At 38.8% G+C, this 22,814-nt stretch overlaps 2 protein-coding genes across 2 annotated transcripts in view; both read right to left on the bottom strand.

Annotated features, from left to right (window-relative positions):
• Positions 1-665: 665 nt before the first annotated feature.
• Positions 666-1,682, bottom strand: LOC118740191 (box A-binding factor-like). Its single transcript, XM_036471687.1, has one exon. The coding sequence runs from the start codon at positions 1,680-1,682 to the stop codon at positions 666-668; it is 1,017 nt and encodes a 338-aa protein (XP_036327580.1).
• The window catches only part of LOC118739394 (transcription factor GAGA-like), a 30,438-nt gene continuing 9,296 nt past the window's right edge, over positions 1,673-22,814 (bottom strand). Inside the window, exons 3-8 of the mRNA XM_036470682.1 lie at positions 12,828-13,064; positions 12,543-12,765; positions 12,016-12,384; positions 11,804-11,941; positions 9,325-9,848; positions 1,673-1,760 (exon numbers count right to left, since the gene is read on the bottom strand). Coding sequence (XP_036326575.1) covers positions 1,698-1,760; positions 9,325-9,848; positions 11,804-11,941; positions 12,016-12,384; positions 12,543-12,765; positions 12,828-13,064 — 1,554 coding nt within the window. The 3' untranslated portion in view covers positions 1,673-1,697. The remainder of the gene's footprint in view (positions 1,761-9,324; positions 9,849-11,803; positions 11,942-12,015; positions 12,385-12,542; positions 12,766-12,827; positions 13,065-22,814) is intronic.

The raw sequence follows: 22,814 nt of genomic DNA, 5'->3' as shown, positions 1-22,814 counted from the left end.
TATTAATTAACAATAACTTAATTAATTAATTAATAGATATGCTTTTTTATATTTCATAAAATATGTATGTATGTATATACATATATTTTTTTAATTCTACTGCTAGCGAAATTTGTAATACTTCATTTTCGCTACTGATTTTTACTTGAATTGAATCTACTTTACCTACTTCGTTACAAATACACCATTAAACTTTATTTCCACAAACAGACTGCTGGGGAACAATATTTTGAAAAAATTCTATTATTTACCACACTTTTGATACAAAAATTGAGATTCAGAAACTGAATTCGAATTATTTAAAGTTAAATTTTTTTTTCAGTTAATGAGCGCTTTGGAGTTGCTCATCCTAAACCTATTAAGCCGCCGCTTATTACTATGTATATACGAAAATCTTGTTTGCTAAAAATTTCTGTTGTATTATTATAGGTAAAACATTTGCAAAACATTAAACTATTTACAATTAATTTTGAGATTTTTTAAGTTTTACTTTGATGACTTCCCAACTGATTTCACGATCTGATCTGCGGTTTAACTTCTGTGAAGTATTCGAGCTATAAATTTTTGATGAAAAACATTTTTACAAATTAAGCGGTCAGCATCCGCAACTCTCACTGCGCCCTGCGACAGCCCCCGCAGCTTCTCAGCTCCCAGCGCCGCCGCTTTCAGTTGAGATACACTTCCTCCACTTGATCGCCATCGCATTCTTGCTGCTCCTGCACCTCTTGCAATTGCTGCAAGTGATGCTCTTCCACCTCCTCTTCGTCGTCATACTCAAGCATCTCTTCTTCATTTGTCTGCTGCTGTGTCTGCGCGCTGCCACCGTGATGCTCAATGACAATTTGCTGATGTTGTTGTTGCTGTTGCTGATATTCATCCTGATCTTCTAAATCTAAAGGATCCAGCACCGTCGTTGCTGTCTGCTGCTGCTGCAATTGCCGATGCGTTAACAACTGATGGTGCTGATGTGTTTGCTGTTCAACTATTTCGTGCTGCTGCTGGTGATGATGCAAATCGCTATGCGCCGTCGTCGTGAATACCAGCGGCGGCGGCGAACTGCTGCTCACATGATGGTGATGCTGTTGTTGCTGTTGGTCTGTCGTCTCAGTGGCAATACTATGATTACGTACAATATGACCGGCGGTCGATTTACCAGAACGCGTCAGCGTCACCGTCACCTCAGAACCGAGGCCAGCAAACGAGACGGGTGTGGCGGTGCTGACGTTCGCGTGCGTCGCTGCCGCCGCTCTGGCATGGAGGATTTTGCGCGTTGTTGTTGTAGTGCCAGCACCACCGCTCGTCGCGACTGTGCTGATCGTGTGCGTCTGGGTGTTGGGTGATGTAGCAGCCGATGCGCTAGGCGACACATAGTTGATAAGCAACACTCGCTCACCGGTGGTTGTTTGTGCTGCATGGCCACGCAGTATGCGTGTGCGATGTGTACCGCTGCTGGTGGCGATCGGTTGGGCACCAGTGGCAGCTGCAGCTATGGCGGCCAAGCCGCTCGAGCCGCTGCTCTGCTGTTGTTGGTGGTGGTGCTGCTGAGCACGGCTGAGACGTGTAGCGCTTACCACACTGCCGCTAATGTTGTTGCTCCCCCCGCTGCCGCCGCCGCCACTACCACTGCTCCCGCCTATGACGCCTACCCCGCCACCTCCTCCTCCTCCACTACCGCTGATCATATCGTTGGCTCATCATTACGTATTATTACCGCCTTTCAAAATGAAAACTTTCTTTACCAAAATGTTCTTATTATTACCCTAGATTATTTTTATTGAATTGATTGTTGTTGGTTGGTTGGTTGATTTATCGATTGGTTGTTAGATGTTGTTGAATGCAAACATGTATTTTAATTTTTTTTGTGTTAAATTTGGTGAGTTACGTAGCAGCCATAGTAAAAAATGAAAAAAGAGAAGACAAGAAAATTGCAGAGTTAATGAGATTTGTTATATTCTGATGAGAAATAAATATGCTATAATTAGTCACTTGTGCGTTTAATAAAAAAAAGGTAACAGTTTTTAATATTTTTTTTTTAACGAAGCAACAATTTTATATCTTTTTTTATACGTTTTAAAATATATCAGTAGGTTAGACACAACGTCGATAGATGGATGGTCAGTGAGGCATGTACTGTGTATGTTTGTATATGACCATGGTTTCTGTAATGTCGAAATGCTCCTAAGCCAAACCAAAATGAAACGTACAAGAAAAGTAAATCTAGGGCTAAGGACATAATCTTCAAGAAATGTGCCGCTAGGAATTAATCTAAGACTTTTGTATGTACACGAATGTTAATGGAATGTACCACTAATATCTAGTTAAATTTTTTTTACCGCTAAAGAAATGGGCTCACTTCATGCGCCAATAAATTGGAGGTTAGAATAACCTGCACACAATATTAATTAATTGACATGCTTTGTATATTACCTGAACCAATTAAAATGTTTGTATTACGTCAATGGGGTGATTTCGTTTAATTACGAAAAAATGTGTTTTTGAGGTTAGAATGGCCTTGAAAATTTAACCCGGAGGCTTAAAAATTACCAGAGTTAATAAAAATTTCCATAAAGGAATTATGTATTTCAAATCGAGGTTAGAACAATGTTTTCGGTTAAATTTATCGTGAAGTAGCAAAAAGCTCCTGCCTGAAAAAATGTAATTATTTGGTTTGGTTTTTATCTCAAATATTTTTTTGTTAAAATAAACACCTTTTGGGAAAGTTTATCGTGAATACTAACGGAATTCTGGCTGGAAATGTTCAATATTTCAAATAACGAAGCCAACGATTGGCACTTCCAAAAGCCCGTTCCCACGGCGTTCGGGTCTACGTAATCGCAACGACCCGGATTAATACCTGCCTAATGGCTGTCACTCCAGCATCATTCCCCAAAGCTCGTTGGAGAATTTTTATCCTGTTACAACAATTCTCAAAATCAAAAGCCTTCAAAAGTTCATTTATCAATTTTGAAACTAAAAATGTATCGATTGGATCAAGGCGACTACTTGAGGTTATATGACACTTTAACATCAACACCCATTCGAATCAGAACTGAGAAGACTTATCACATAACTCGTAGTCGAGGCACTTTCTTGCTCAAGCAACGCTTTTCAGAGCAAAGTTTATAGCATACTTCAAGGCTATCAAAAAGGATTTAGTTAGCTTCGGGGACTTACTAACAAATAATAAAGTACTATTTAGTTTCTTACCATAAATTTCACAGTGAACATAAGCAGAACGATCTACAATTATGTCTGGCGATCTACAGTTAGATCTGGTCAAGGACAGCTACGCGAGCCGTATTCCCCATAGCTTGTTTGAGAAATGTCTATGCTGTTTCAACCAAAATAACATACCTAAATGACTACATACGAAAAGTGATACAAACGAGCTGTCCCCCCAAAAGGGAATCTTTCGAACGGTTTCTGGATTTTTTGAGCATAAATGTAATGTGTTCGCATTCTAGAAAACACCAGTCCTGCCGCAGTAATGGAACATTCCTTTCGTGACGCCAGAGCCGAAGAACATAGCAGCATATCAACGCAACAAACTTCAACTCGAATATGAAATTTATATGCTGTTATTAACTAATTTCGTCGATGTTTTTGCAAAACCGCCCATCGTCCAATTGCAAAACCGCCTATCTTACGGCACTCAAATTTTACAAGAGAGCGAAACAACGGTTTATTCTTTGAAGGCATTCCGCCCTATGTTGAATATCGTAATCGTCAGTAAAAGCGACGATACGGCCATCGTCAGCCATGTTACTGATGCGCTGACGATCGTCGGCGATGACGATGACGATATTCAGCATAGGGCCTATTGCCTTGATAGGCGGTATTTTCTCTAGCTATTCATTTACAAATCTGTTTTTTAATAACGATTTAATGATTTTTATGCATAAATCTCGATGCCTGGAGTTCAGGGTTACCAAATCTCATTTTCGCCACAACGGCGATTTAGGCGGTTTTGCAACTGGCCGATGGGCGGTTTTGCAAAAACATCGACGATATATTTTTAAATATTGTCTTCGTGTTTTTCATGATCTTTCTTTTGCTTTTTATGGACACAAATCTTGCAGAGGTTGCGGGTTTCTTTCATTGCTTAACTTTTTAGAACCAAGATGCATTGCCACAACTCATTTACACAACTTTTATAATGGCGCCCTTAGCCGTTCCAAAGACTGTTTATACAGCATGTTGCGTATTATTAGCAAGCGTGCAGATGGTACATTTGAATGCGCAAAGTTTGTTGAAAAAACACGTCGAATTTAGATATCTCTTCGAAAATTCAGATATTCATGTTGTGTGCAAATCCGAAACGTGGTTTTCCTCGCACCACAACAATAATATCCTACATGTAGATAAATGGTTATCAACTTTTTAGAGCTGATAGACATGGTCATGGTGGAGGTGTAGCAATATATGTAAAAAATTGTATGTCTTGTTAACTAAATTGTTTATCGTCTTATGGTGCTTTGGTCGAATATGTGTTCGTTGACGTATGTTCAACCAATAAAAAGATTCTTGTCGGTTGTGTTTATAGGCCTAACCGCAGTGTCAACTTTACGAACTTTTCGGATTTCTTGGAACCGCTACTCGTAAACTATAATGACACTTTAATTGCAGCAGACTTCAATAGCAACTTGCTCATGGATAGCAGTATAATCTTGAGTATGGAGTCGTTGGGGCTCTTCCCGACAAATACTTCCATGCCAATGCATTTCACCTCTACTAACAGCACACTTTTACATATATTCTTTGTAAGCGATCTGCGCAAATCCCTTTATTACAATCAACTATCTGCACCAACATTTTCAAAACATGATTTAATCAGCCTCATTGTGTAAGTCGCAAATTAGGCTAAATTGTACGACTCGACAACATTGGCATTGTCTACTGTCGTGCTGAAATAAATAAACGACGAAAATTGTCGAAAATTGTACAGTGCTGTCAAGTTTTTCCGTTTTAATACACTAGTCGAGTGGAAATTTTAGGCAATGACGTGAAATTTTTGATACGATTCGACTCTCGAAAATCGACTTGCATTCGACACGACTCCCGCAATGAGGGTGAATATTTCTGATATTTGACTTCCAAATATCCGAATCGCCAACTTCTTTCTCATATCACGACTTTAAAAACATTGACTCTGTCTCTCTCGCAGCTCCGGTCGATTCGGTTGACTGGGGACTTATTCAGAACTTGCAATCCATCGATGAAAGGACGTGTTTCTTGCAATATAAATATGCTTTTCGTCAACTTCATTCCCGTCAAGTTGCAAGTATTAAAAAACGAAAGCAAACCCTGGTTTAATTCTGCGACAAAAAAAAAACCTCATCGCCACTCGTAATCACGCTTACTCGCGATGGAAACGGTACAGATCTTCGGAAACCATAAGTAGTTTTAAAAGAACCCGTGTTACAGCTAACAAAGCCGTAAAGTCGGCTAAGTCAATGTTTTATAAAGAAAAATTCGGTATTGCAGTGAACTCCAGGCAAACCTGGAACACCATTAAGAATATTGGAGTGGGAAAATCCGTTGAAAATGCTCCCTCTACTTCCTTCTAAGTCCTTTGTAAGACAAACTGTGTCTGGTGATAATATATGTTATGAGTACTACCGTGATTGTGTAAATGTTAATGCTAGTCGTTTTGTTTTTTTCGGTGTCGATGATTGGGACGTTGTCCAAGCCACCCTCTTCATTAAGTCAAAAGCAGCTGGACTTGATGGAATTAGCTCAATCTTTCTTAAGATTATTCTACCAAAGGTTCTGCCACATTTGACTTTCCTAATGTATTCTATTTGGTGAACTTGCGTTTTTCCGAAATGCTGGAAAGTCGCTAAGGTTATACCTATTCGTAAGACAAATAATGAGTTCCGACTTATATCTGTTTTACCTTTCTTGTCAAAAGTATTCGAGCGTATCCTGCACAAATCTCTTGACTGACCGTCAATCGGGCTTCAGAGCTAGTAGAAGCGCCACCACGGCTCTTTTGGATGCAATGGAGAGCATCAGATCGCAAATTGATGCCAACAACATCAGTTTTCTGACACTTCTCGACCACTAGAAAGCTTTTGACACTGTGGAACCTAAACTTCTAAGCCTTAAGTTGAGAAACTTATTAAATTTCTCATGTCACGCAACTGCTCTGATCAGGTCTTACTTTGGCGACAGAACTCAAGCTGTGAGTATTGGCGGCATAACGTCTGATTCCCTGGCCGTAGCTAAAGGAGTACAGCAAGGGTCAAGTGACCTAAATTCTGGCTTGTCTCCTGTAGCTAATTGGGCCTCAATCAATGGCGTATGCCTTAATCCGGGGAAATCTAAATCTGAATAAATAATTAAATAAATCTGATATAGAATATGTTGGCAGGGCTAAAAATCTTGGCGTCATTTTTAACAACAAATTGACATGGAACACTGATTTTGGTGCGGCAAATGTTAAATCTGTTTTTGATAGACTTTTTTGAGCTGATTACGAATCCGTAAGTACAAAGGATCCAACACGTACAGGTTTTGAGAAAATCGAGGTCAAAGTGTCAAAAAATCGGGCTTTTGCAATATTTGAGAAGCTCTAACAAAGAGTAAAAAGCTGATAGAACCTTCCACTTAGGCTTAGATTAAAGCAAGAACCCTCGACTACTATCCTTGAAAATACCATTCCTGCACATTGAATTTATGGTGATAGAACCTTCCACTTAAGCTTAAATTAAGGCTTGAACTTTCGACTACAATCCCTAAAAATACCATCTCTTTGTCTTGACCCTAAGATCACTTATAGTCGTTTATTGAACAGCAAAAACTGATTTTGGCAGAATTTTTTTTCAATAGCACAATTTGCCAGCATTTTTTTATTGTTCAACAAATGACTATAAATGGCCATCAAGTAAGGGTGCAGGGATGGTATTTTTAGGGGCAGTAGCCTAGGGTTCTAGCTTTAAGTTAAGCCTAAGTGGAAGGTTCTACCACATTTTTACTCTTTGCTCGAGCTTCTCAAATATTGAAAAAAAAACCCGATTTTTTGACACTTTGACCACGATTTTCTCAAAATCTGTACGTGATGGAATCTTTATAATTACGGATTCGTAATCAGCTCAAAAAAGTCTATCAAAAACAGATTTAACATTTGCCGCACCAAAATCAGTGTTGCCCTGTGTTATTTATATCCAACAGTTATTCTCAACTTTGATGATTTGATATTCTCCCTGATGGACTGGACATAAGGAGACTTTCCCTTTCAAAGCATATTTATCCTGATAACTTGATAATAGTGATTACTAAGTGCGACCCCCGCATACTGTACAACCTCATACACGTAAAGACATAGCAAAAACAGTGAGAAGCATATTGAGACTGGACATACATATACATAAAAGCAATGCTACATACAAACATACATGTAAACTATGTACAACATGCAGATTTAATTAAGCAAGTAAACCAAGTTAGCACTACTACTTTTACTACAAATAAACATACATACAGACTACATACTAAAACCCAAGAAAAACCAATGCCATGAAAAGTAAATATGGGCACAAAAGTACAAAAAACAAAGCGATGAAGAGTTCACAAAGGAAAATAGCAGAGGTTTAAAAAATATGGGGATTTGCTGGAGTGTTCAAATATAAAAATAAAATAAACCAAAATTTATGTATTTTTTGTTGGATTTTCAAAATTGGTTCTTTTTATTATTATTATTATTATTTATAATTCAAAGTTTGTTAACCAAACAAAAAAAAAAGGTCAAATTAGGAATTACAAGCGAATTTCTAAAGGAAATCATACGTTAAAAAATGTTTATTCTAATTTCTTTTATTCCTTTTTTTTTGAAACCGTTGTGCAAAATGTGTGGCAAGGAAGGCAAGTTTTATTATTTTTGCTAAATATATATGTGTATCTACTTGTAAGTACCAAAAATTAATATTTTAAAGCAAACAAAGCAATTAAAAAATTGTTTCGAGGTTAAAAATATTTTTTTTTTATTATTTGCCTTACACTTTATAAGTTTTGCACATAACTCAAATTTTTTCAACTTTCTAGAAGAAATCGTTTTCAAAATGCGTTAAACTTCTCTAAAACCACAAATTTCGCACAACTATTTACGTAAACTTGCGGCCGCTGTTGTATTTGGATATTTCCGCTTTTCTTGTATACGTAAAAGTACTTTAATTTAAACAAAAAATATATACATACATATGTACTTTTTAATATATCTTTTTCTAAATATCTAACAGTGTTATGTGTACTAAACCATTTCTTAGCTAAGAAAAATAAGAATAAAAATTATATAATAGTGTAAGTAAACTTTAAGTTAGCAACTGTTGCAGTGTTGCAATAAATATGAACTAAATTTAAATATGCGGTTGATAAGCATGAAAATGGTAGATAGCGAATAAAATATCACTTCCGATACATTATTTTCACTATCATGGAAATTTAAAAATAAAGTCGTTTATAGTAATAGTTTTTAAAGTATAGGGGTTGTAGTACCTAGTACCAACTTAATACTACTTACAACCATTTCATTTATTTCTTTTCTATTTTACAAATCGCAACTAAAAATTTTATGATTAAATTTATAGGTTAAGGCAAACAAATTTTGTCAAAACTAAGAAGTAAAAATAAAATAACTTTGTTCAATAATACATAGTATGTACGTAGCATAAATTAACATTAAAGTTATGCAATGCACAGAAATAGTGTATATAATAGCACAGGAAAATAAGGCGGCAAAATTTGGTAAAGTGCAAAAAGGTATAAAACTTTAAGTGATTTTTTCTTCTTCTTTGTCTCTGATTCTTCCTGGAGCAAGTTGCAAGAGCGTGGGGTAGCGCACACTTATATAAGAATTATAGTTGCAGATATTGAAAAATTAGAGGTATTTTATTACCTAATTTTAAAGACTACTCAAACATTTTTATAAAAAAAAAATATGTTTAACAAGTTTTTTCTGCTGTTTTTGGTTAATAGGTTTGGTTGCGTATTTTTGCACTCGGTCTTTTATTGCACCGTTTGGGTGCCATTAACACCCTGTCGCAGCAAAAAATATTCTAATTTACTGTTTCTACGTGTTTCACTGTTGTCTATTTATATCATATTTTTTTAGTGCCTCAACACCGTTTTTGGTTAGTGCCTTTGTTTGTGTGTGTGGGTGGGTGCGAGCTAGGTTTGTTGCTGTATTGCTAAATCGTATTTTTTTTTGAATTTCTGATATCTTCTCGCTAAACTTCTTATTTAAAGTTGCTCATTTTACTTCATCTTCCTCCTCTTCCATCATCCATTTTACAATTGTGAATGCGTTTGAAATTCATTCATATTCACCTGATTTATATTGCCCAGTATTTGATGACCCTGCAACGTTTGCACCTGCGCAATCGACAACGATGTTGTACCATCTGTATTCTCCGTCTGCGTAACAATTTGTCCACCAGTTTGTTGTTGTTGTTGCTGTTGGCCGCCCGCTGTTGTGGTGGCTGTAGTTATATTACCCGATTGATCAATTATTTGATGATGTTGTATTTGTTGTTGCTGTTGCTGCTGTTGTGGTGCCTGTTGCACCTGTACCTGTTGAACTTGCTGTTGCTGTTGCTGTTGTTGCTGTTGCACCTGTTGTTGTTGTTGAGCACCACCAGCACCTGACGTAGTTGTGACAGTCATCGTTTGTTGGCCTTGATTCTGTGCATCCGGATCCTTTTTCACTTGTACCGTATGTAAAGTGTGTAGCGATTGTACCGATTGCACCTGTGGTACGGCGCTTACAGTTGTGGTGATCGTTGATGTGCCTGCCGCATTGCTAGTGCCAGCGCCAGTGGATGTGGTGGTTACTATCTTTTTGCCTGAGGGCACTATATTGGGTAGAAGAAATTAAATGTAAGAAATATTGCTCTCAAGGAAAGAAAGAAGAAAATGTGTATGCAAAAGGAGCGGGGCATTGAGTGACGGCAGAGGGACCAGAACTGTTTCAAGCTACGCCTATAATTTATTGATTAAGTCTTCATAAGTGTAAATTAGGAAACCTCACAGACTTACACCGCCTTTAAACAGCATTTATGAACCATTTTAAGGCGTGGTGACACGCGGAGTTTGCCAACTCTACCTTTAGGAAAACTTTCCATCATTTTTGTTACATATTTTATGTACACAATAGCTGTGTATGCGTACTCCCCAATAAATAATATCCTGTAACCCAATTTCTGAATAGTTAAGCTCTCAGTGATAGGAATATGCAAAAAAAGTACGGAAACGATTACCTTAAAAAATTTTAATGAAATCGTTCAATTGTGTAAAGCGCAAGAAACAGCATCTAAGCAGTTACCCGTAAAAATTTATCCAGTAAACTTGGTACTTCCCCTCAATATCAACTGTCATTTTCGCTCTCTCAATTCCTGCTACTTTGCAATTTCTTATAAGTTTTTGCGTACGTTAACGCCAAAAGATGATAACTGTAACAATTGTTACCAACTATCATAAACTCGCACGTAAGCATACAGAGTTAAAGGCTATTAAATCTGATATCATCCGGCCAGCATTGGCTTCACTTACAGCCAAAAGGTTTTATGCTGGCACTTAAAAAATAGTGGTAGCCAATTTCGACACCTACACTGCCCGTGTATTTCTTGGTTTTAGTAAAACCATAAGCTCTTGATGAACAGATTGCTTTTCAAGGTTTAAAGGATCATTTTGAGTCATAAAAATGCGAGCTTTACAATAACAAATGCAAGTATTTTCTCTGTGTTATCAATAAAAAGTCCAAAACGCACATTTCCTCGAGAGCAACGGAGGGTTTAACTGAAAAAATCTAACTACAGAATTAAATAAAGTTTAAAAATTAAAAATAGGCGTGTTATTTCGGTTGTTTATCAATCAATTCCACTTTATTCATCATATCCATAGTATATTTTGGAAAAAATCGCCTTTTAAATTTCATAATAAAAAACTATAAAGCAAATCCTTACATATGTATGTATGTATGTATGTATAAAAAACGAGCAGTAAATAATATATTATTGTTTTAAATAAATTTTAATTTGTGTTTATACAAATTTGTTAAGGAAACGGAGCGTTAGATTGAACTTTTTATTGCTATTTTTGTTTTTTATTAGAAAATACTGCAGATGATCGTAGACTATTTTCTGCAAATTAAAGTATATATTTGAGCAAGTTGTCATCTAAAGCATCTAAACTTAATCATACTGCGTCTTTAACGTTTAACTATTCGAAATCGCCGTGTACATGCTATTGTTGCAATGTACTATGGCTGTTTGTCTGTACATTTGTGTGCAATCATTTTTTTTATGTGTGTTCTCAGTATACATTTGTACAAGAAAGTATGCGTTTGTTAGCTTAATGAAAAGCAAGGGGAATGCTTAATTACCAAAAAACTTCTTTACAGAACCTAAAGGTCTCTAACGTCAATTATTTTTAATCACTTAAACGTCTTAATGCCTATATTTATATGAATCTCTATAATTATATTTATCAAATTGTATGCATTTTTATGACCCCAACAATTCTTCGCTGACAAAATGTATAACATTTTGTATATTCGGACCACTACCCGCATTCGATGGTTCCTGCTTTAGCGTAGCCATATGCGTGACGGTCGGACCAACGCCTGTAGTATTGGCATGCGTAACGATGATGGGTGTGCTCGTTGCATTTGATGCGGTGGTGGCATTTCCAGCAACTGTGTGGAAGCTTCCGCTTGTCGTCGCTGCTATGTCACTTACGTTTGCCGCTATGACAGTGCCCTCCTCTGCCGTTATGTCTAAAACTTCCATATCATTACCACCAGACTTACTTTTCTTCTCCTTCTTTACGCCAGGTTTAGCGAAATGCCTTAGTTCCAAGTGACGTCGCAAGTTACGTGACTGTCTGATGACTGCGTAGCAAATGGGACAAGTAGCCGGTTGTTCCGATTGTGAGCGTGAACGAGATTCTGGAATGAAAATAAATAAGTGATTTAGTAACAATCATATTTAAATAAAAACAAGTAACAATCTCTCTACTTACCACTCTTGGTGCGTTTGACTGTCTTCGTGCTGCTTGCTGGTGTTGTGCCGCCGGCGCTTACTTCGCTGGTATTTGCTGTCGAAATCGGTGTAATATTCGGATCCATAGTTACAATTGTCTCAACCTTGCTCGCCTCACTCTTGATATGCGGTGTCGAGGTGATAATCTGCGTCTCATTGCCGTTTTCAATGCTTTGTTGTGCCTGTAATTGCTGCTGCTGCTGTTGTTGTTGTTGTTGTTGTTGTTGTTGTTGTTGCTGTTGTTGTTGCTGTTGTTGTGTGGCCTGATGTTGGACGACGTTAGTGGGAGTGGTCGGTGTAGCAATAATCGTTTCCACGCCATCAATTTTAGCAATTTTGGGTGCAGTGGCTGTAGTTAGGAGAGATGATACGATATAACGATAATTTCAAAGACAGTATCTAACAATTTTTTAATATATTAAATTATTAAATTTAATAAATAAATTATGGCCGACTTCTAAGACTAATTCTTTACGTTTTTCTGCAAAAATAAAATAAAACACTTACGCGACATTTTCTTGACACGTGGCTTGCGCTTGCGTGCAGGCAAGAATTGTTGAATAACATCCTTAGGAGATTCAGCGGTCACAATGGTCTGTGTTTGTCCGGCGGCATTGGTGTGGGTAGTAGTTTGCAAAATCTGGCCACCTTGATGGATATCCTCGACGACGTGAGCATGTACGGTTTGTTGTGGTGCGGTAGCAATTGTGGCGATCAATGGGTCTTGTTCCTAAAAATGCAAAATTTGATAAGCACAAAGAATGGAAAAATTGTAGCTTGCATGGTACTTACATGGTGTTGTTGTGGTATCATATGTTGTAGTTGTATCGAATGCGTGGTGTAGTCATCTTTTGTGACAGTTTGCGGTGCCAATCCCTGTATATTCAGACATTGTGCGGCTTGCAATAGCGACGGTAGTTGTGCGTGATCGACGCTTACTTCGCCGCGATAAACAAACTCCAACAACGCTTCCAGGTCGTTGGCATTGACGCCGGCTAACATCACTACCGGATGCTTGCATGGTGTATTCTATATAGAGGAAAGAGCAACAACGAGAAAGAAAACCAGAGAGGGGGTGTGATTAGAGAAAGCGTAGCCGGCAAGTAGAAAGCAAATGTGAGATGGTTTACTTAAAAATGTAAACAGAGAAAATGCAATGAAAAAATTCCTGCAAACGAGTTGGTTAAATGTCCAGCCCGCCGATTACCTATTTTAGCATAGTGGTGTGTGCGGTAATGTCTCATATCTGCACTGCTACCCGCTCCCTCATTGCTCATGCTCTTTTATGCTCTTCCACGCGCTAACCAGCCGCCGTACACGTTTAAAAAGTCAAACTCGCTTTTAGAACGCTCAGGCAGTCGATGAAAAATTTCATTCAATCTTAATTTACTCAAAAAAGCTTATCTTATTAGTCGCAGGCAGCGTGCTATCTTCTCACTGGCGCTTTAAACCATTATTTGGTGCTTAGTTGCTGCTCCTGCTCTTCTCAGTGACGCTCGCAACACCGCCACTGCGGCTGATATGACGAAACGTTCAACAAAAAAAAAAAACTGGCTCACAGACGAACCTGTTTTGCCAAAGAAACAAATATTTAGTTTTCTGCAATGGCACGCGAGCGTAAATTGTTATTTGGGGAGAAATTCAACGAATTACCAGACGCATTGCTCAGTGTACATACATACATTCATACATACATATATATGTTTGAAATTTGGTGATATCGACGAGACATCGCGCTAAATTGTCAGTTTAGCTTTCGACTTGGTGGTCGATATTTCAGCGTGCGAAAGCTGTCACTTTTTACGTTGTCAGCGTAAAATTGAAGCGAAGTTTTCAAATGTTTTCGTGCTAGGAAAGATGGAAATGAAATGTGAAAACAATCAGCAGCAAGGGTAGGTACATATCGTCGTTTAAAGTACAAAACCGCTTATCAAGATAATGCAAAATGCGTATATGAGGTTGCATAAATTATTTTCTATAGAGTAAAAACACTCATATTTCAAAATGGTTTTCTTTTTTATAAAGCAATCGCATTTATGGCTGGTATATTTTAGGATGAATGGATACGGATTGAGCCAAGAGCTTGTGTGAGCAAATCCAATGCATATGGACTCAAAACTGAAATAACAAAAACCGATAGAGTGCAACATGAAAACGAACTTCTTTCTGCGTAGGCGGCCTTCGGGATTATAACCCTTACTAAGTAGAATTCTACATTCCATGTTGCCGGAAAAGAGTGGCGGAAGTATTTTTGCGCAGAACTTATTTTCGCGTAGGCGGCCTTCGTACGCGCTTAGGGATTATAACCCTTACTAAGTAGAATTCTCCTTTCTGTGTTGAAAACCGAAATAATGCATATGTGAAAAACAAAGTAATGCATACATACATGCAGCTTCGGTTGAAAATAAGGCATATGAAAAACCCGAAATAATGCATACGTGCAGTTTCGGCTGAAACCGAAATAATGTCAAAATGCACAGTTTCCGTATGCGCAATTTCGGTGCCCCCCTACGGAAGAGAAAATGTGGAAGAAACCATGGGTCGGAAACGGGTTTCGAATTTTCAATATATTTTTCCCCCTTTTCCTTTTTTACGAAAGTTTGTTGAATTTTTTTAATATTGCACAAAGTTTGAGACTTTGATCTACATATACGATTTTTGGTAAGGAGTAAGCTATGGGTGTGTTCGAGCTATGTAATAATCAGGCCAATATTGCAACCTTGTTGATGAAATGTTGCTGATGCTCAAAGTTCAATGTGCTCAAAAAATAAAATTTAATAAATACATTTATTATAAGATTTTTTTTACTAAAATTGCAATTATCTTCGAAAGTAGTAGTCCTACATAATTTGTTATATGGACTTTTTTTGAGGAGAATCGAAGTAAGCTAAGACAATTTTTTTTTAGCACTTGAACTTTGATGGACTTGGGCGTGCCTAAAACATTGACCAAAAATTGTCATCTTTCACACAGATTGCTTTTAGAGCATAATTAACCACATTTTTGCTATTACCAATCGCAATTCTAAAAAAGCGGATTTTCGGCCCACGCTAATATACATATACATATGCTCGTATATACGCTTTTGTTTAAATATCGTCACCTGAGTGGAGCCAGTTCGAAAACGCCCTATCTCAGAAAAATTTTCAAAAACACCCTGCTTCAGAATTTGATTGAAAAACGCCCTACCTTAGAAAACTTTACAAGAACGCCTTATTTCAGACTTCAGTTCAAAAATGCCCTATCTCAGCTGAAAATACATTGGAAATGTGCTGATGGGGCGTTTTTGAATCGGCAGCTGAGACAGGGCGTTCTGAGCTACTTCACAGACCTAAACGGGTTTGGATCGCCAAAACAACAGCCCTTGGTCTGGTAAAACCCGAGTCATTCCGGTACGTAGAACCGTATGTCGTGGGATTGTATCGCACGCAGCTAATGGCGGTAAGGCAACACACATCCCTCACCTTCAATTCAACTGCAACGGACTTCAGAGCAAGATCGAGGAGATAACCGTCTTCATGGGAAGGCATGGAATATTGATAGCTGCGGTGCAAGAGGCGAACATTGTTGAATTGCGCCGGATAAATGTGCACCGTCGAGATCGCGAGCAAACTAATGGTGGGGAGCTACGCGTTCATCATCGTGGTCGTCTTGTCGAAGCAGACATCGACCGCAGGGATACCATCCTAGAACGTCAAGGCATTGCTATCTGGTCATGCGATGTCGAGCTCGAAATGATCGTAGGGGAACACCCTTGGCTGAGCAGATAGACGATTCGACATTCTGCACAATGAACGACGACGCACCTACCGTGATTATGGGCAACTTTACCAAAGCTGATTGGAAAGGCGTCGGGAAATTTACTGAAAGCACCTTCGCTGCCCTCCCCACACCAACAGATATTCACCTAGGTGAACGTAAGTTCTGCAGGGTTGTCACTGCTCCTGCAGCTCGCTTCGTACCAGCAGGATGCAAAACGGACCCCCGTCCAAACTTTCCTGCTGAAGCGGCTGTTCTAGCCGATGAGCGTGACAACCATCGTCAGGGCGATATCGGAAATCCCCGTATCAGGGATCTCATTACGGAGATGCGGCAGCTTGTGAACGTACATAAGCGAAAAAAGTGGGAAGAGCATCTGAAGACTTGCAAGTTCACCTCTGGTGTGAGTAAGCTTTGGTCAAACGTAAGGTCACTGTCCAATCCGACGAAGCACGACGACAGAGTCGAAATATCTTTCGGCGACCGTGCTTCGTCGGACCCGTAGCGATGCGCGAGCTATTTTAACCGGCAATTTACACTGCATCGTCCGGCGGACAAAGCCTAGCGTCGAGTGACCAGAAGGCTATACAAACTACCAACAAATAGTGCGCCTCTTATTTTCACTTGCGGTGAAGTTCAGGTATTCATCGGGAAGTCGCAAGCCTCCACAGCCATGGGACCCGATGGAATATGGATGTTGCTGCTGAAAAAATTGGGTCCAGGGGGAGTAGACTATCTACCTAAGGCTCTCAAGCTGTCAATGGCCACTCTCGTCATTCACCAGACATCTGGAAGATGAGAAGAGTGGTCCCACTGCTCAAACCGGGGAAACCAGCCAACAAACAAGAGACTTATCGTCCAATAAAACTCCTTTCCCCGGTAGCGAAGACACTAGAGGCCGTGCTACTCCCGAATTTTACGAACCACCTGACCCCAGCAAAGAATCAGCATGGTTTCCAGTGTTGCTGTTTTAGCCCTTTGGTGGCTAGATTTAGATACCACATACTTTTTTTGGCCACATAAATTTAGCCCTTTTTTTAGCCCTTTGGAGAATTTATTCATACTTGGCATGAAAAAGTTGTATATGCTTAATTTGATCTCATTTTTTTCATTTATGTAAGAGATGAATTTTTAAACTAAGTAAGACTGATACATATACATAGATACATTGTATGTTCCTTACGTTTTTATACATACATACATACTGTAAGAGTGTTTGGGCTGTTAACTTATCTATTAACGATTTAACTATACTTTAAAATAGATAAGTTTACGGCTTAACGCTTAATTATTATGCTTAATTTGTTAAATGGCCCATCAAGTCGACAGACCGTGTATGTTCTTGTGGCGTGATTGTACTAGCTGCTGGTGCGACTTCAAAAACTATTTGAAAATTTTATGATTGTACCAGCATGTTGGTGTCGTGAGTGGTGAAATTAGCTCAATTTTCTTTTGGCGGAAATTTCTTGCACTATGTGAGTCAAAGCCGTGTTTGTGCAATATTAAGTTCACGATATTGCAATTGTGAATTAAGAAAAAAAAAACAATGTTTAACAAAATTGTAGAAAAATTATGAAATTTCGGCTCTAATCATTTCGATCTTTTCTCGACCTCATTAGTAAAGTGTAAAGAAATAAATATTCCACCAGCATGCTGGTAAGTTATATGCCTCGAGCCTGATGGTACAATCACTTGATGGAGCCAGCAAGCTGGTGTCGTATATTTCCCCTTTTATACACAAAAATTTTTGGTTGGATAAAATATTAGCTTTCTTCCAGCGTTCATTGTTTTTCTATACCATTACCCTGCAAAACTCGAATGACCGAAACTAGAACACATTCACACAAATTTTCGATTGTCACTAATACATAAATAGTACATGTAAGAATTCGCTACGAAAAAGTCAGAATGAAACAACATCTTAAAATTTTTCAAACTGTTTTAATATATCTTATTCACTCGCACACGTTGCATGCATAGGGATGGTGAAATTATGCGAAAAGAAAAATGAACAAAACACAGCAATCGTGAGTTGCAATTAATTTGTGAATTGTGCGGCTTGGCGTTCAGTCTTTTTAATATACCTATGTACATTTATTTCAGCGGTGAAAAATAATTTGAAGTATATACAAAAGCTTTGTGTGCCTTCGTTCCAAATAGAAGTAAGTAAAAATTGCGATAAAAGTTGTTTTAAAACCGTGTATATTTAATGCATCTTTTATTGTGCAGTTGCAATTAAAAATTTGTGAATTCTGCGGCTCGGCGTTCGGCCATTTTTATTAAAATTGCATTTTGCATTCAGCGTGGAAAATCAGCTTTGTGTGCCTTTGTTCCAAACTTACAAGTAAAAATAGCGATAAAAATTGTTATAAAACTATGTATATTTATTGTGTCTTTTATTGTGCAGGTCCAGTCCAGTTTTTGTGTGCAGCATTTTCGTTCGGTGGTGGAAAATCGTTTTGCGAAGCTTAATATTTGCAAGTAAGTACTGTATTTTACAAATAAAAATGAAGAGGAGTACTTTTTATAATAAGCTTACTGCATCTTGTGAATATCCTAAATACATAGATTTTAATGGACTAAGTTCAAATAAATGTAATAAAAGAAAGAAGTACAATTAAAAATCCTAAATGTGTTTTATTAAGACTATAACAAACAGTCACATGGGAGTAGAAATGGTGGTGAAATGCGGTCCTTATAACCGTAAAATGACGGTCATAAAGCCTGTAAAATGACGATCAATAAGCCTGAAAAATGACGGTCGTTATAACCGTATAAAGGCGATCATTTCAACCGTAAAATGATGGTCATTATGCCCGTAAAATGGCGGTCATAAAACCAGTAAATTCCTTAAGAAAACATTTGGTCATTTGACTAGTAAAAACCAGAGTAGCTGTGACGGGTGTAAGCAGTGCAGCTATACATTTAGCTAAGCGCACAAGACATGAGGGAGAGCGAGATGTAAAGTCACACGTACGGGAACATAAAGAAAGAAACGGTCACAAAATCTACCGATGCCCTCAAGAATGTGATGGGAAAAATACGGAAAGTTTCAGTCATGGCTCCAGGTAATTTTACTAATCATTTGACCAGTATCTTTCTTGCAGGGTACTTACTGAAAATGTTTGCGTGTATACTTATATATGTATATGTAAGTAAAAAATTTTAGCTACCATTTTTAGCCACAACGACTTTTTTAAGCTCTTTTTTAGCCCTTTTTTTTAAAGGAATTTGGCTACCGCTAAAAATGATTCACGGTAACGCTGATGGTTTCCGTAAAGTGCACAGCACAACAACAGCACTTAACGCCATAACTCAACACCTGACCTAAACCGCAACCGCCCCTGTGAGAGAACTATTCTAGTGGCGTTGGATCTGTCAAAGGCGTTTCATATCGTCAGCCACTCCACGCTGCTAGAAGACATAGAGGCCTCCTCTCTCCCACAGAGGCTCAAACAGTGGTGGGCGAATTATCCGAGTGGTCGACACTTGTCAGTACCCAGTAGATAATTTCACGAGTTAAAAGCCCTTCCGAAAGGCCTTCCTGAGAATCAAGAGGCCTTCCACTCTACATTCCTTTCTCCTTTCTTTTTTGTATGGAGTGGCACAAATTGAAGGCCTTCCTCTTCCGCTACCCATAGAAGGCCTTCCAGAAGGGCTTTTATAGGACGTGCTTCAGAAGGCCTTTTGGAGGAGTTCTATTAAAGTAGCTTCTTTAATTTATAAAATTCAAACATATTTGAAGTATTTGCTTAAGGTTTGTATCAAATGTGTGTTATTGCAATTTAAAATGTTTATTAAAATTCATTTGTAATGCTAAATAAATTTATGCATTCGCGTAAATTGTAAATGGATAAGACCATCTAGAAGGCATGCAAGGAAGTAGGATGCGTTCGAGCTACGTAATAATGACCGCAATATTGCAGACTTGTAGATTTCCTGATGACATGTTGCTGATGCTCAACTGAAAATTTTCTAAAATGCTGCAGAAATTGCGCAGTAAAAATTTTTATGTTGCTTTTGATTTGCCAATGATGAGTAACTGATTGTCAAAATTTTGTTCCTCGAACGCTTGATGTAGGCAGAGTCGCCCAAATTTTCGCGTAGAACGTGATACTCTTTCATAAAGAGTAACACTGCCGCATTAATTGCACCTCGAACACACCCGTACTTTTTCAGCCTTTCTTGGGTAGGCCTCTTAGAATGGCTTCACTTAAGAAGGCCTACCTAAATTATCTTCTGGGTAATGTTTAGAGACAAATTGAGCAAACCTAGAAAAATAAAATAGGGGGTCCTTTCGCCATTACTGTTCAACAATCATATATCCAAGCTCCCTCAACCACCAGAGGAAGGCTCGATTGTCTCTTACGCTGACGATTGTTCGATAAAGGCGTGTGGGAAAGGAATTGATGACTTGTGCTCCAAAGTAAACGGGTAGCTCTCTGAGCTTTCTCCCTTCTTCACTGCTAGGAGCCTAACCCTTCCCCCTACAAAATCCTCTGCGACCTTGTTTACCACCTGGTCGAAGGAAGTCAGACTATCGCTGGGTATTCACGTTGATGACACATCAATTCCGACGGTGAATAACACCAAAATACTCGGGAGTAACCTCGACAATCTGCGCTCCTTCTCTGCGCACGCAACCGCAATTGTCAACAAAGTACAGAGTACAAGTACAGGCAAAGACAAAGAAACGCTGCTGGCAAACATACAAGGCAATTGGCCGCCGGTTCTAAATTACGCAGCACCAGTGTGGTCACCGGGGACTAGTAGGACGCAGTGGATGAAGCTGCAGACGACACAAAACCCTGCTCTTCGGACAGCGACCGGATGTCTTCTGATGTCGCCAGAACACCACTCTACATTCCTTTCTCCTTTCTATTTTGTATGGAGTGGCACAAATTGAAGGGCCTGAGCGGCATTCACAGGGAGTCAGTCTACAGTTATGTAGACTCCAGGCCTGTGAATGCCGTTCTAGGCACACAACCAGCTGACATCGAGTGTCCGGCATGCGGAGAGATACCCCACGACTCGAAACACCTCTTCGTATGCCCGGAAAACCCCACACAACTAACGCCTTTGTCCCTGTGGACAGACCCTATAGAGGCTGCACGCTTCTTGGGACTTCCGTTAGTTGAGCTTGACGATAACGACTGAGATACCAACCGATCTGGGCGGGGTTAACCGCTACAACAACAACCACAACAACAACAGGGCGTTCTTCAGCCAAATTCTGGGATAGGGCGTTTTTCAATCAAATTCGAAAATAGGCCGATCTTTAATCAAATTCTGAAGTAGGGCGTTCTTGAAGTTTTCTGAGATAGGGCGTTTCGAACTGGCTGTCAAGATAGTTCGATCTTCCATTCAGGTATTAATAAAATCTTCAGTCAGTGTTATTCAGCCATACATATGTAAGTATTATTATTTATTATTATGATTTATTAAAAAAATTAAATAAATTAAACTGCTAATACAATTAATGAGCTGCCGGGGCTATCAGCTCTACTTAATTATATATGCGTATATCCCAGAAGATAATTTAGGTAGGCCTTCTTAAGTGAAGCCATTCTAAGAGGCCTACCCAAGAAGGGCTGAAAAAGTACTTCCTTGCATGCCTTCTAGAAGGGCTTATCCATTTACAATTTACGCGAAGGCATAAATTTATATTATTTAGCATTACAAATGAATTTTAATAAACATTTTTAAGTTGCAATAACACAAATTTGATATAAACCTTAAGCAAATACCTTAAAGATGTATGAATTTTATAAATTAAAGAAGCAACTTTAAAAGAACTCCTCCAAAGGCCTTATGAAGCACGTCCTATAGAAGCCCTTCTGGAAGGCCTTCTATGGGTAGCGAAAGTGCAAGGCCTTCAATTTGTGCCACTCCATAAAAAAGAAAGGAGAAAGGAATGTAGAGTGGAAGGTCTCTTGATCTTCAGGAAGGCCTTTCGGAAGGGCTTATAACTCCTGAAATTAGCTACTGGGATGTACATGTATGTGTGTGTTAGCAAGAACTGTAAAGTGAAAAATTGAACTACTTAATTTGTGCTTGAGTGGCGTTGATAACGTTGTTAATTGAAGATAAGTTCTCCTTGGTGGGGGTTTAAGGAGCTCTGTCCAGTCCTTGATCAGATGCCTCGTTCTGGGTTCTTCTAGTGCCGCGCATTCAGAAAAAATATGATTAAAGGTCAAAGCATTTTGGCAGTGTGGCCAGAGAGGTGCTGGATCACCTGATAACAGGCTGATGGGTGCACCACGGCGAATTCTTGAAAATTTTACAATGTGGCCTTTCCAAATATTAGTCGGGTAGGATGGCGTGCAGTTTTCGGTTAATGATTGTATAGTGGTGGTGGCTGTAGCTATGCCATTAGTGGACGCTTTTGTTGTGCAGATGTTGTAAAATATAACGTCGCTTATTAGCTTTCTCCGCTGTGTTGTCTAAAATTGCAGGGGCTGTAAATGCTGATTTTGCTGCTCTGTCCGCTGCTTCGTTGCCCTGAACGCCGATATGCCCTGGGATCCAAAGTAAACGAATTTTGTTCTCATTTTGTATGAGCATATCTCTGATCACGTTAATTGTCGTGGCATTAGAAGATGGGTTTAGAATTGCTCTGAGGACAGACAGGCTGTCCGTGCATATAAGTGTTTTAGAGGGACTTTCTAACGCTAAAGTGATCGCGCTTCGTATCGCGGCGTTCTGCAGTGAAAGAAGATATGGTGTCAGTCAGAATTTGCATCCATATGGTGTGGGCATTATTGTCGACCACTGCATAACTTGCGGGTATGCCGTTTGTGTTAGATCCGTCTGTAAACCATTGTATGCAATTGTCTGCCTCATAATGAGCCTTGCATTCCAGAAACATTCTGTAGAACACTTCACCGGAAGTGACGCTTTTTTGTACTAAGATCGCATGAAAATTTGTTGATGGACCATGGAGGCTGCAGCGTTTGATTTCTTTTTTCGGTGATAGAAAGGTCTAAACTGTTTGCGATCTCGAGTACCAGGTGAAGCGAG

The sequence above is a fragment of the Rhagoletis pomonella genome, unplaced genomic scaffold (genome assembly GCF_013731165.1).
Source record: "Rhagoletis pomonella isolate Grant_MI unplaced genomic scaffold, Rhpom_1.0 Rhpom_scaffold_00005, whole genome shotgun sequence".
NCBI classification, from domain to species: Eukaryota; Metazoa; Arthropoda; class Insecta; order Diptera; family Tephritidae; genus Rhagoletis; species Rhagoletis pomonella.
The sequence above is the reverse complement of the archived record's forward strand: the minus strand, read 5'-3'. Positions and strand labels throughout refer to the sequence as shown.

Bases quoted from the DNA above. Each gene is read 5' to 3' on its own strand.
- LOC118740191 (XM_036471687.1), bottom strand. From the start codon at position 1,682: ATGATCAGCGGTAGTGGAGGAGGAGGAGGTGGCGGGGTAGGCGTCATA.